We start from the raw sequence: 13,487 nt of genomic DNA, 5'->3' as shown, positions 1-13,487 counted from the left end.
ATCTTCCTTGGGAAACCCACAATTTAAGCTAGCCACACATGCTTAGATTTCCCTCATTCTGCTGTGGACTAAACAAGAGAAAGTCAATAGATTACGCCATTCTTATTAAACAAAGTGGATAGAGGAATCTGCACTGCCAGATATTGTATTTCAACTTTGTCATTGTTTGGCCCACACCCAGCTTTGTGAGTTTTGTAGAGCCGGGTGTTGTCAACAGGGCCACTCACAGCTCTAATATAGGTTCGTTTTGCTGGAATCAGCTTAAATTTCAGCAGACTATGACCATCTTTAGTTGCACAAAACTGTACACAAAACTCACTGCAAGAGAACATGTATTGCATCCTTATTGCTTATCAACTTGACAGAGCACCTGTATATCCAGGCCCTATTCCTTATGTGCAACTTGTATACCGACCCTCTCTGTTATTCCTTTACAGAATAGGGGGAAGAATTGCAGGCTACAAAGCACACAGAAAGTACACAGACTGCAAAGAGGTGGGAAGAGGAAAAGAGGATAAAGCATCTGTTCTGGGTAACCTTTACCTCCTATTTAGTAAAAACAGCACAAAGAGGAATATTAAATATGGACTGCACAGAGGTTGCAGTAGGGAAAGAGGCTAAAATAACCCTATGATTGTTGCAATTACAAGATTGGCTCAGATAATTTAGATTGTGTTCTTTCCCCACTTCTGTCCTGTCATACCTGCAGAGCTCTGCCCTAGCTACTGTGGCCCTGTCCACTCAAACTACTCTCTAACTGTCCTCAGATCTTTGGCAGCAGAGCTGCAGGACATAGCTGTAGGGAGAGGTGGTAGCAGCAGAAGGGGTGAAGCTGGGCTGGGACAGTAGAGACTTTGCTAGAATCTAGCTTTCCTTCTATCTCTAGCAGTGGGGCTTTGAAGTGACTGGTAACCCAGGGAGGAGACACCAGTCCATTAAACAGGGAGTTAGCTCCCCGTATGAGTGTTAATATTATATTTAACAATGGACTACAGGCTAAAGAGTAAACCTGCACAAGCTGAATTTACCACTTGAGCTCAGGAAGGTTTTACCCCCTTTTTGTTATTCAGCGCTGCATTATTTTAACTGGCAAAGAGCTTTCTTTTGGTGCTATCTGATCACTACTGAGTTTTTTTATATATATGAATGAAAAAAAACTAAACATTTTTAAAAAGATATATTTTCTACTTTGTTATAAAACATATCCTATTAACAAATCCCAAAAATCTAACTTCTTAAAAATGTTATGCCAAAATGCATTCTGCTACATGTTTGTTAAAAAAATCCCAATAGGTGTTATTGGTTTGTGTGAAAGCGTCTACGAACTATGGTGTGTATATATATTTGAAAATTGATCAGTTCTGATGTACTGATGACCGTTCTCGTTTCTTGAGGCTATAAAGGATATTTGATATATAAAGGAGTGCTGTGTTACATTATGTTTTTTTTTGTCTGTGGCTGGAATCGGTCTTTAAAGTATTTTTGGAAAAAATGTTAATTCCTGCTTTTCTATACTGATTAAAGCAGAATGTAGAAGACCTATTGTCAAAATGATGTTCTGAGCTGGTGAGCAGGTGCTGACAGTTGAGACTATCACACGAAATGCTTCTACAACCCATTCCTGCTATATTGCTATTGTATAAAAAAAAGTTCAATAAAAGTTTCATTACTAGAAGAACCAAGTACAGAGTCTACTTCTTCGTTTCCTTTACAGAATTTATTTACTGGTTAAGTATCAGTGTTCTTCAAGACATTACACCAGCCTAAAACACATCAGTCTTGTACACTGCCTTCTCTGTACATGTTTTCAATAGACTTTCAATCTGAAATTCACTTTAGTGCTGCATTCTCTTCTTTATTTCTACATGGACTAACTCTATATATTCCTACATCATTATAAAAGACTGAAATGACCTGTAAGTCTGAAAAACATTTGGCAGACTTGTGATATCCTACCTTAATATACTTATTTCAATTAAAAACAAGATTGTTGTGGTTTTTCTGAGCATCATTTCATGTCGTGTTGACAGTAGGTTGTACCTATTCATCAAATACTAGCCAATAGCATATTTTTTTTTAATTGACATACTGAATGACCCACTGTTTTCTTAGGGGACCTCCCTACCTAACCTAGGTTTAGATAGACTAGGGAAGAGTTAGGATTTCTGTTGGGTTTTAATTTCTGTGTGTAACCCAGTCCAGAAGATTTTCCCACATTTCTTTTAGGAGTAAAACCTTTAAAAGAAATGGGGGAGTTTGTCACAGGGAAAAAAAATTGGATTTTTTAAATATACATAGCTGTAAAATCAATTTCTTGGAGTACATCATGAGACACAGAGCAGGCCATAATACTGACTAAGTGGGTTATATGCCAGCTATAAGTGAATGGACACTGGCTGACCAAATAGGAAGTCATCCCCCATATAACCCCTCCTACACAGGAAGTACTTTTTGTAGCAAGCAGTGAAAATCCAGAAAGGGGAAGGACCTCTGTGTCCCATGATGTACTCCAAGAAATGGATTTTACAGGTAAGTATGTAGCAAAAATCCAATATTCTTTATCGTACATTATGGGACATAGCACAGGCCATAATAATGACTATGTGGGATGTCCCAAAGCAATAACCTTGAGTGGTGGGTGACATCACAATAACCATCGCCAACATCCCAAAAAAGGAGCTATTCAGCTGTACATAAATCACTGCAGCCAAAGGCAGAATCCTCTGTGGTTCTGGCATCCACCTAGTAAAACCTTGTGAATGTATGAACGGAAGACCATGTAGCAGCCTTGCAAACCTGAGCAACTAATGCCTGGTGGCGGATAGTCCAAGATGCCCTCACACTCCTGGTAGTGTGTGCTTTCACCCAAAAGGGTGGAACCCTGATCTTCAAACAATAGGCTTGACTGATTAACTGACAAATCCACTTAGAAATAGTGGATTTGGATGCCACCTGTCCTCTTCTGGGACCTTCTGGCAAAATGAACCAGTATATCTAATCTGTGCCATCATTCTCAAAAAGACCTTGTTGCCTGAACTACATCCAGGGCTTTCAAAGATCTTTCTTTTTCCAATTTCTGATTAAGGCTTAGGACAGAATGAAGGCAGAATAAATTCCTGATTGAGATGAAAACTAAAAACCACCTTTGGCAAAAAAAGGATGGATTACGCCGTAACACCACCTTATCCTGATGTAAAACCAAAAATGGTTCCCTACAAGAAAGCTGCCAACTCTGATGCCCTTCTTGCAGACGTGACTGCCACCAAAAACAGAACCTTTCGACTTAGCAAAACTAACAGAATCTCCCCGATAGGTTCAAATGGTGCTTTCTGTAAAACTACCAAGAAATGTTCAAGTCCCAAGGACACAAGGGCTGTCTGACAGGAGGAACAGTACGCATTACTCCCTGTAAAATGAAACAACGAACCAAAGAGTGAGCAGCAACTGGTCTTTGGAAAATAACAGCCAAGGCTGAAACCTGACCCTTAATAACACCATCAGACAATTTTTTTTCTACTCCTGATTGGAAAAAACACAAACAATTCTCCCAATCAAATACTTCCGGGGGTGCCAGTTTTGACCCTCACACCAAGAAATATATGCTTTCCAAGTTCTATAATAAATGTTGCTAGAAACCAGCTTCCTAGCATTCAACATTGTGTGGATAACCGAGTCTGACACTCCCCTATCTTTCAAGATTTGGGTCTAAACAGCCATGCCATCAAATTCAGCAACCATAAAGCTGGGTGCAGTATAGGTCCCTGAGACAACAGGTCTGACCAATCTGGCAGAGGACATGGATCGCCCACTGCTAGCCTGACAATGTACATGTACCAAAAACTCCTGGGCCAGGCTGGTGCTACTAATAGCACCGGAATCACCTTGTCTTGAATCCCGCGTAATAGCCTCAGAAGTAGCTGAACTGGGGAAAAAGCATATTAGGGAAAACTGATCCCACTGTATACCAAGGCATCTACCCCTATCGCAAGAGGGTCCCGTATCCTGGACACAAACTTGTCCACCTTGCTGTTGAACCTGGACGCCAATAGATCTACATCTGGGTACCCCCAACGCTGGAAGATTGCCGAGAACACCTCGGGATGCAGTGCCCATTCAGCTGGAAACAGCCAACGATGACGAGGTAGTCTGCCTGCCACTTCTCTATCACTGGAATGAACACTGCTGACAGAACTGGAACATGCCCTTCTGCCCAAACCAGAATGAGATCTACCCCCTCCTCAGCCTTCCGGCTCTTGGTAGAGCCTTATTGATTAATGTATGCCACTGCCCCAGCATTGTCAGATTGAACCCTGAAAGGCCAATCATGAAGCCTGGTTGTCCAATATCTCAGGGCAAGCTTCACCATCCGAAACTCCAGGATATTGATGGGAAGGATCTTTTCCTCCAGCGACCAAGTCCCCTGGACTGTTGTCCCTTCTAGAAAAGCCCCCCAACCCAAGAGGCTGGCATCGGTTGTTACCAGCTTCCAAATCACTGGTGGGAAAGATCTTCTCTTTCCAAATTCTGTGCTTCCAACCACCAATTCAAGCTTTGCAGTACCTGGGGGGAAAAAGATATGCAATAATTTAGCGCTGGAATCTTTTTGTTCCATGCCGACAGAATATTCCTCTGCAAAGACCTTGAGTGGAACTGCGCATAGGGAACAGTCTCGAATGAGGATACCATCTTCCCAATTAACCTCATGCAGTGACGAATGGAAGGATACGTCCTGATCCTCAAACTCTGAACCTGATCTCTCAGGGCGCAACCCTTTCCAGGAGGCAGAAACACCTTTGCCTGGACAGTGTCTAGGGCCACCCCCAAATACTGTACTGGCTTCAGGGCCCAGCCCAAGAGTTCCAGAGTATGAATCGCAAGGTCCAAATTTTTTCGCAGGCTTGGACCTGACTGACCCCTGAGCAGTAGATCATCCAGATAGCCCAAAATTGGTACTCCCTGAGTTCTGAGCAGGCCCATAACTAAAGTCAGAATCTTTGTAAACACTCGAGGAGCCGTGTTTAGCGCAAAAGGTAATTCCACAAAATGAAAATGTCGAGTTTTATTCGCAAACCGCAGAAACTTTTGATGAGCTGGAAATATTGGCACATGCAGGTATGCATCCTTGATGTCTATGGATGCTAGAAATTCTCCCTCTTGTAAAGATGCGACTACTGACCAGACTGATTCCATCAGAAATGAACGAATCTTTAGGAACCGGTTTAGCCCCTTTAAGTCTAGAATAGGCCTTACATCCTTATTAGGCTTTGGAACTGTGAAAAGGTTTGAATAAAATCCCTGGAACCTTTCGTCCACTGGAACCTCCACAATCACGCCCTGGGACAACAGCTGGTTGAGTGCCTGAAACAAAGCATTCCTAATCAATGGATTTGTGGATACATTGGACCTTAAGAAATGAAGAAAAATCCCCCAAAACCCCAGTTTGTACCCCTGAGTAACTGTAGCAGTGACCCACTTGTCCTGGATTTCCACAAAAACCAAAAGTCTCCCCCCCCCCACCCGCACGAGTGGGGGCGCCCCTTCATCATAAAGCGGTCTTAGAATCTGACCTGGCGGGCTTCCGCACCCAGGATTTCTTCTGGCCCTGAAATTTTCCCCTAGAGGCAGAGCCCTGTGTACGGCGAAATGCTTGTCTACAGGAAGAAGCACTAACCACTGACCACTACCAGTGATCCCTGAGCTGGAGCTGTAAAAGAGGCCTCCCTCTTCACATCGAGCTGTACAACTAGGTACATGACAGCTGGCGGCTGATTGAAGCTACTCCCTTTTTGCAAAAGTGACAAGTAAAATAAGATGGTTCCAATCAAATGGCAACCTTTTGTTTAAATTATTTTAAAAAAAGTTAAAACGGAGAATGGGATCAGGTAAAACATAAAATCAAATAAAAGTACTATATGTGATAAAGACTGAAGTTTGCACATGGCCCTAGAATGCCAGAAAATTATTCCATATCAACTCTTGCACTGCACAAAATGATTTTACAATGAGAAAAATACAATACATAAGAAAAAAATGGAGATTTAAAGAAAAAGTATTTTCCAGGTTGTAAAATTTTGCAAGCCATAAAATCACCTAATTTTTTTTCTACTGACGTTCACAGGTTTATTTTTAATACGTATGCATATTTCTCATTCCGAATTCAATTTATCTGTCCACTGCCATATAGCGGTACATCAATTTAATGTCACACTCCCACAGAGAGCTCTGTGTCCCATCTAGAGGCGCAGCATGTGTTGGCCACAATTCCTAATACAGGAATTATTTGCTTAACACCATCTTGGCAGCCGAGATGGAGGCAAGCTGTGGGCATCCTTCTATAGGCAGAAGAGGAAGAGGTGAATTGGAAAATTACATTTTTAATCATTATAACTGGACAATAATCTGACCAGTTTCATTAATAACTAAACATAGTTTTTAACCTTTCTCTGCTATCTAAAAATATAAAAATATTCATCTGGAAAGAAAGAGAAGTTATGGGGAATGTTGAAAACCATTATTTTTATTATGGATACCTACGCAGTACAACTCAGAAGTACAGAAATACCAGAGGTCAAGGATTAAAGTGGTTATAAAGTCTTAACGTGTTTTTTGCCTTGATGTATATCCATCATTAATGTAAAAAAAAAAAAAATTCACTACCCCCCTCCCAAACACTTACCTAATCTAATCAGCGCTGTGCCAGGCTGCAGGTCTTCTCTCTTCAATTCCTGGTCTCATAGGGGACTCAGACAGCAAAGAGTGTCACCGGCTCCTGCTGTCAGTCAAATCCTGTGAGGAGGAGCGGGTGTGTGGTCTAAAGGACAAATACAGCCTCGCTAGGGAGCATGCCCACATGGGTGCCCCCATAGCACATCGCTTGCTATGGGGGGCACCCACAAGGAGAAGACTACTCTGTACAATATTGTTACACAGAGCAGATAAGTAGAAACTTTTTTTTCTGCGACCTGTTTGACTGCTTTTGGCGCTGCTCAAAGTAGAGGTGAAAGTAGAGGTGGTCTCCCAGAACATAGGAGGCAGTCTTGTCCTAATACTAATCCAGGGAGCTAAAAAATGCAAAACTGAAAAGATCACTGCTGCTCCCAACCAGCCCAGATAAGTAAACAATAAAGAGTGGCCTCAGCATATATCTCTCCACCAAACCAGTCTGATGCATTTCACCCTACCCACCAGGGCTTAGTCATCAGGGTGAAATGCATCAAGGTATGTGGTCTGGTGGAGATATGTAGGCTGAAGCTGCTCTTTATTGTTTATTCACCTGGACTAGTCGGGAGTAGTGGCAATCCTTTCCTCTTTACTCTATTTTTTAAAGTTAAAAAAAAATTGCTTTGGTATCACTATAAAGCAGTATTAACCCTATAACTTCTGCATCGGTGTTTGCGGGCACAGTGAGTAAGTGATTAGCACGTCTGCCTAGCAGCAGTAGTGTTTTTGGTCTGAATCCCAGCCGTGCCACTACCTGCCTAGAGTTTGCATGTTCTCCCTCTGCCTGCATTGGTTTCCCCCATGTACTCCGGTTTCCTCCCACACTTCAAAGACATGCTGGTAGGTTAATTGGATCCTGTCTAAATTGGCTCTAGTATGTGTATGAATGTGAGTTAGATTTTGAATATGACCTTAGATTGTGAGCTCCTTGAGGGTTAGGGACTGATGTGAATGTACAACATGTATGTGTAAAGCGCTGCGTAATTTGACAGTGCTATATAAGTACCTGTAATAAATAAATACCCACACATGCATGAACAAAGTATTTCCTTAAAAGTGAAAGGGGCACATTTGGGGAAATAAGTCCTATCAAGACTCGCTCCTCTTCTCATAAATGAACAACAGGGAACTGGCTACAACATCCCATCTCCACTATCCACCAAAGATATGAAAAAATATCAGTGGCACCCAAAAACCAACCAACCTTTCTTGATACGTTTCATCCAAAGGTGACTCTTTTGCTCCTCCATCTGTAATAAAGCCACCCTAGGGCAGGACGTTTATTGTTGGCTGCATCACCAGGTGAAAAAATGTGAAAGAAAGGTAAACTTATGCAGCTACAAAATGTAAAGTGTGAAACTGCTTGACACAGTACCACCATAAAGAAGGGGTTGGAAAAATCAATTACCATGAACATTCAGTCCACTATTTCACCGCTTTGGTGCGGGTCACAGTACCCATGAACATGCAATGAAAAAAATAGGGAAGAGTCCCTAGAAAAGGAAAGTACTGTGAGTGACCCAGACTACAGACTTGCAGCTACAACATTTATGGACTGGTAAGCTGCAATACATTACGTTTATGCTTTTGGGTTTAATACCACTTTAAAATCTCTTATCTTTAGTGATAAATATGTCATAGATATTTACAAATCAGTCACAGTTGGCCAAGAGAAAATACAGATGCAAGAGTTGTGAATATGCTGCAAACCTGTGCCAGAGACTTTGCTATGTGAAAGGCAGTCTGATTTGCATCCAACAGTGTCATTAATTTGTTTGATACATTTCCCCCAATGACTTCACAGATTAGGAATCTCTTTTAAAAAATGACTGTTGGGAAATATGAATAATTAAAATATTTATACATTAAAAAAATCCCAGCAGCTCCCATCCACCTAATATATTACTATATTATATTATGTGTTATGTGTGACAAATATGTACAGTGGGGCAAAAAAGTATTTATTCAGCCAACAATTGTGCAAGTTCTCCCACTTAAAAAGATGAGAGAGGCCTGTAATTGGCATCATAGGTAGACCTCAACTATGAGAGACAAAATGAGAAAAAAAAATCCAGACAATCACATTGGCTGATTTGGAAAGAATTTATTTGCAAATTATGGTGGAAAATAAGTATTTGGTCACCTACAAACAAGCAAGATTTCTGGCTCTCACAGACCTGTACCTTCTTCTTTAAGAGGCTCCTCTGTCCTGCACTCATTACCTGTATCAATGGCACCTGTTTGAACTTGTTATCAGTATAAAAGACACCTGTCCACAAACTCAGTCACACTCCAAACTCCACTATGGTGAAGACCAAAGAGCTGTAGAAGAACACCAGAAACAAAATTGTAGACCTGCACCAGGCTGGGAAGACTGAATCTGCAATAGGCAAGCAGCTTGGTGTGAACAAATCAACTGTGGGAGCAATAATTAGAAAATGGAAGACATACAAGACCACTGAATCTCCCTCGATCAGGAGCTCCACGCAAGATCTCACCCTGTGGGGTCAAAATGATCACAAGAACGGTGAACAAAAATCCCAGGACCACACGGGGGGACCTAGTGAATGACCTGCAGAGAGCTGGGACCAACATAACAAAGGCTACCATCAGTAACACACTACGCCGCCAGGGACTCAGATCCTGCAGTGCCAGACGTGTCCCCCTGCTTAAGCCAGTACATGTCTGGGCCCGTCTGTTTGCTAGAGAGCATTTGGATGATCCAGAAGAGGATTGGGAGAATGTCATATGGTCAGATGAAACCAAAATAGAACTGTTTGGAAGAAACACAACGCATCGTGTTTGGAGGAGAGAGAATGCTGAGTTGCATCCAAAGAACACCATACCTACTGTGAAGCATGGGGGTGGCAACATCATGCTTTGGGGTTGTTTCTCCGCAAAGGGACCAGGACGACTGACCCATGTACAGGACAGAATGAATGGGGCCTTGTACCGTGAGATTTTGAGTGCAAACCTCCTTCCATCAGCAAGGGCATTGAAGATGAAACGTGGCTGGGTCTTCCAACATGACAATGATCCCAAACATACCGCCCGGGCAACGAAGGAGTGGCTTCGTAAGAAGCATTTCAAGGTCCTGGAGTGACCTAGCCAGTCTCCAGATCTCAACCCCATAGAAAACCTTTGGAGGGAGTTGAAAGTCCGTGTTGCCCAGCGACAGCCCCAAAATATCACTGCTCTAGAGGAGATCTGCATGGAGGAATGGGCCAACATACCAGCAACAGTGTGTGCCAACCTTGTGAAGACTTACAGAAAACGTTTGACCTCTGTCCTTGCCAACAAAGGATATATAACAAAGTATTGAGATGAACTTTTGATGTTGACCAAATACTTATTTTTCACCATAATTTGCAAATAAATTCTTTCCAAATCAGCCAATTTGATTGTCTGGATTTTTTTTCTCATTTTGTCTCTCACAGTTGAGGTCTACCTATGATGCCAATTACAGGCCTCTCTCATCTTTTTAAGTGGGAGAACCTGCACAATTGGTGGCTGACTAAATACTTGTTTGCCCCACTGTATATATTATTGTGCATATAATATTGTATATTTTGTATAGAAATGAAAATAGATGGATCTACAGCTGTAATGCTACTTATCTAAAATTCCAACCAAAGTAAAAATAATCTGCAATCAATATGATTTGGAATTGCAAACCAGTGGGGGAATAAACACCCTGTGCCTTCAAAACAGCATCAATTCTTCAATTCTAGGTATAAATGCACACAGTTTTTGAAGGAACTCGGCAGGTAGGTTGCTCCAAATATCTTGGAGAACTAAGAGCATATCCTCGGTGGATGTAGGCTGCCTGAAATCCTTTTGTCTGCTTATGTAATCCCAGACAGAAATGTATTCTGCAGAAGGACAATGACCCCACACATTCAGCCATTAAGAACTATCTTTAACGTAAAGAACAAGAAGTCCTGGAAGTGATGGTTTGGACCCCACAGAGCCCTGATCTCAACATCATAAGTCTGACTGTGATTACATGAAGAGACAGAAGGATCAGAGGCAACCTACATCCACATGAGATATGTGCTTAGTTGTCCAAGATGTTTGGAACAACCTACCTGCCGCATTCCTTCAAAAACTGTGTGCAAGTGTACCTAGAAGAATTGAAGCTGGTTTGAAGTCAAAGAGTTGTTATACCAAATACTGGCATGTCAACACAAGTCTTGGCCACTGAAGAACAGCCAGAAAACTAACCACGCACAGACTGATGTACTCTCATGTCTAGCTTGGTCAGTTTGAAAGAAGAAAGCAAGGGTATTGGCAGGTACATCAGGGATTTCACACAAAGGAAGCAATACAAAAAGCACAGGATACTTTTAAACACAAGTGCATGGTATAGCAGGCACATATCAGGAATATGAAATGTTGGGGTAACAAATCCTTTAAGGCACACCCTATTCCTTACTGTTCATACTACAATTCACTGTAAAGCTGAAAATATGCACACATATTATTTTCATTCAGCCTGTGGGCTGAACGAAAATAATCTGACAGATCTTCTCATCCACACTACATAGCAAAGATGAAGGAATATCCAGCTACAGCTCTTATATTCTGACAGCCACAACAAACACCTGTCAGAATACTGAAACGGCAGCTGCATCAGACAACGTCAAAATACAATTTTAGGTGGAGGTAAAAAAGGGCAATATTTCTTTTTTCTGAGTAAGGGTACTACAGATTAGTATTTCAAATAAATATGGAGGCTGTCATTTCTGTTTTCCTTCTCAGAATTCAAGGTCACCTTCAACACTTTTTTAGGGCACATTCACACCATAACATGCCTAAAAGCCCATGTAAAAAATGCACTGAAGCCCATTTACATTCCTTTTTTGCTGTTTGTTTTAAAGTGGCATAAAATCCATTGATGTGCATTTTTTTCATGTTTTTTCCCCCCTATTTTCTGTGTCATTATTTTACTTAACTTTCAACTATGTTGCATTCACGTAGACGTTACACGTGTTCATATGTGTTGCATTGCAGAATAATGCATACAATACATATTTTCCCACACTGCACATCATGACTGTGGTGTTAACAGAGCACATAGAAAACAATTGTTTTCTATATGCCCTTGAAGAGACCGACGTTGATCATGTAGAGAAAAAAAAACACGTTTCTGCACATGTGAACGAGCTCATAATCATTGTCATAAAACAAGTATCCATAGCTATAAATAAAAGGCAACTCAAAATTTCAAATGGGAAGTCAACACTGCAGTCTCCATATTTTTCTCAGCATGTTTATTTTAAACTAAGCAGGACTGAGCAACATTTTTTCCTTTATAAAGCTACTTTCACCTTCCAATTAAGTACAGACTAGTACACCCACACAGAAGCATTGTGGGATTATTAGCCATTATCATTATTTGCTTGTACACCACAAAAAAAAGCTTACAAGTCATTTTCTTTAATACTGTATTGCCATCAACATTTGCACTAAACTATAGCAATCAATTTGCTCATATTATCTAAGTTGCACTTGACTAGATGGATAATTGATAATTATAGACTGATAGTTCATCTGTGCACATCACTACCATAAGGCTCAGTTCGTGCGGCACATTGATCAAGCAGTATTTGTACAAATTAATATATCACTGCAATTGTTTACTGTCAAAACTTTAAACTTGATGAATTGGCTTCAAGAGCAGCAAGGTAGATGGGTGTCTTGGTTGGGAGAGGGGTGAATCCGTCCCTAAAAAACTGTATCGGTTTCTGTTTTCCATTTTTTTCTCCTATAAAAGGACTGTATAGCCTTCAAAACAAGTTTGCTTACGAATAACATTCACAGACTTTAAATGATTTGAGATGTTCCCAGGTCAAAAGACTACACTGACAATTTTGTATATGCTGTCTTAGAGACCAGCTTTGTGTGCATTAATATATGTGTTTCCATGCACTTAGGCTTGTTGAATTTAGGCAGCACACTGATTTTGAATGGGCTCTCAGTGTGCCTCAGCATGTGATCGTATGCATCTCAACTATTTTTACACTGCAACACTCTACAAGGGACAAACCATTTACATGCGTATGTGCATAGAGAGTGCCCTACTGCAATGCATAAATGTGAATCCAGCCTCATTATTATAGGTAAGTAGACATGTGCGATTCATTTCGTTACATAACAAAATTTTCATTACTTAGATGTATCTGAGTCTCCGAATTACAATACTAATGAATTTTTAAAAATCGTAAATAAATTAGAACGAAATCAACTAATTCATTCTTATTCGTTCATTTCATTTAGATGACATGATGTGATAGTCTGCATCTTTTGTTAATGTATGAAGCATCCAAAATAACGCAACAACATAATAAATGATCCGAATTTATTCATTTTTATATTATTCAGCTGAGAGTGGAGTGGTTGTCTTTGACACTTGGATAATCAGCAGATTCTTTTTGCATTAACATTTTATATTTTTATAAAACATGCACTACATATGAAATGAAAATATATTACAATAAATACAGTAAGGTATAAAAGTGAAATAGGATAATGATTCCTACTTATTGTGTTTGGGTTGGATGGAGGTGAATCCATTAGAATCTCTAAATCATAACATAATGAATGAATACAAAATTCCATTTGTTACCTTCGGATGCACTCGACTCCAGTAAATATCATCCATTCAGCTAATTCCATTTCTCTTTGTGGGTTGGACTAGCAGGGATGACTCTGAGTGCATAAGTAATCCCCCAAAAGGAATTAACAAGTTTATATATATATATATA

At 40.6% G+C, this 13,487-nt stretch overlaps 2 protein-coding genes across 2 annotated transcripts in view; both read right to left on the bottom strand.

Annotated features, from left to right (window-relative positions):
- The window catches only part of SPAG16 (sperm associated antigen 16), a 1,274,471-nt gene that overhangs the window by 1,039,006 nt on the left and 221,978 nt on the right, over positions 1-13,487 (bottom strand). The gene's annotated exons all lie outside the window — the stretch shown is intronic.
- Positions 4,492-5,190, bottom strand: LOC149474160 (uncharacterized). The gene has a single exon (XM_089672432.1). The coding sequence runs from the start codon at positions 5,188-5,190 to the stop codon at positions 4,492-4,494; it is 699 nt and encodes a 232-aa protein (XP_089528558.1).

Source organism: Staurois parvus, unplaced genomic scaffold (genome assembly GCF_062004578.1).
Source record: "Staurois parvus isolate SC_StPar_1 unplaced genomic scaffold, SC_StPar_1.0 ptg000011l, whole genome shotgun sequence".
Classification (NCBI taxonomy): Eukaryota; Metazoa; Chordata; class Amphibia; order Anura; family Ranidae; genus Staurois; species Staurois parvus.
The sequence above is the reverse complement of the archived record's forward strand: the minus strand, read 5'-3'. Positions and strand labels throughout refer to the sequence as shown.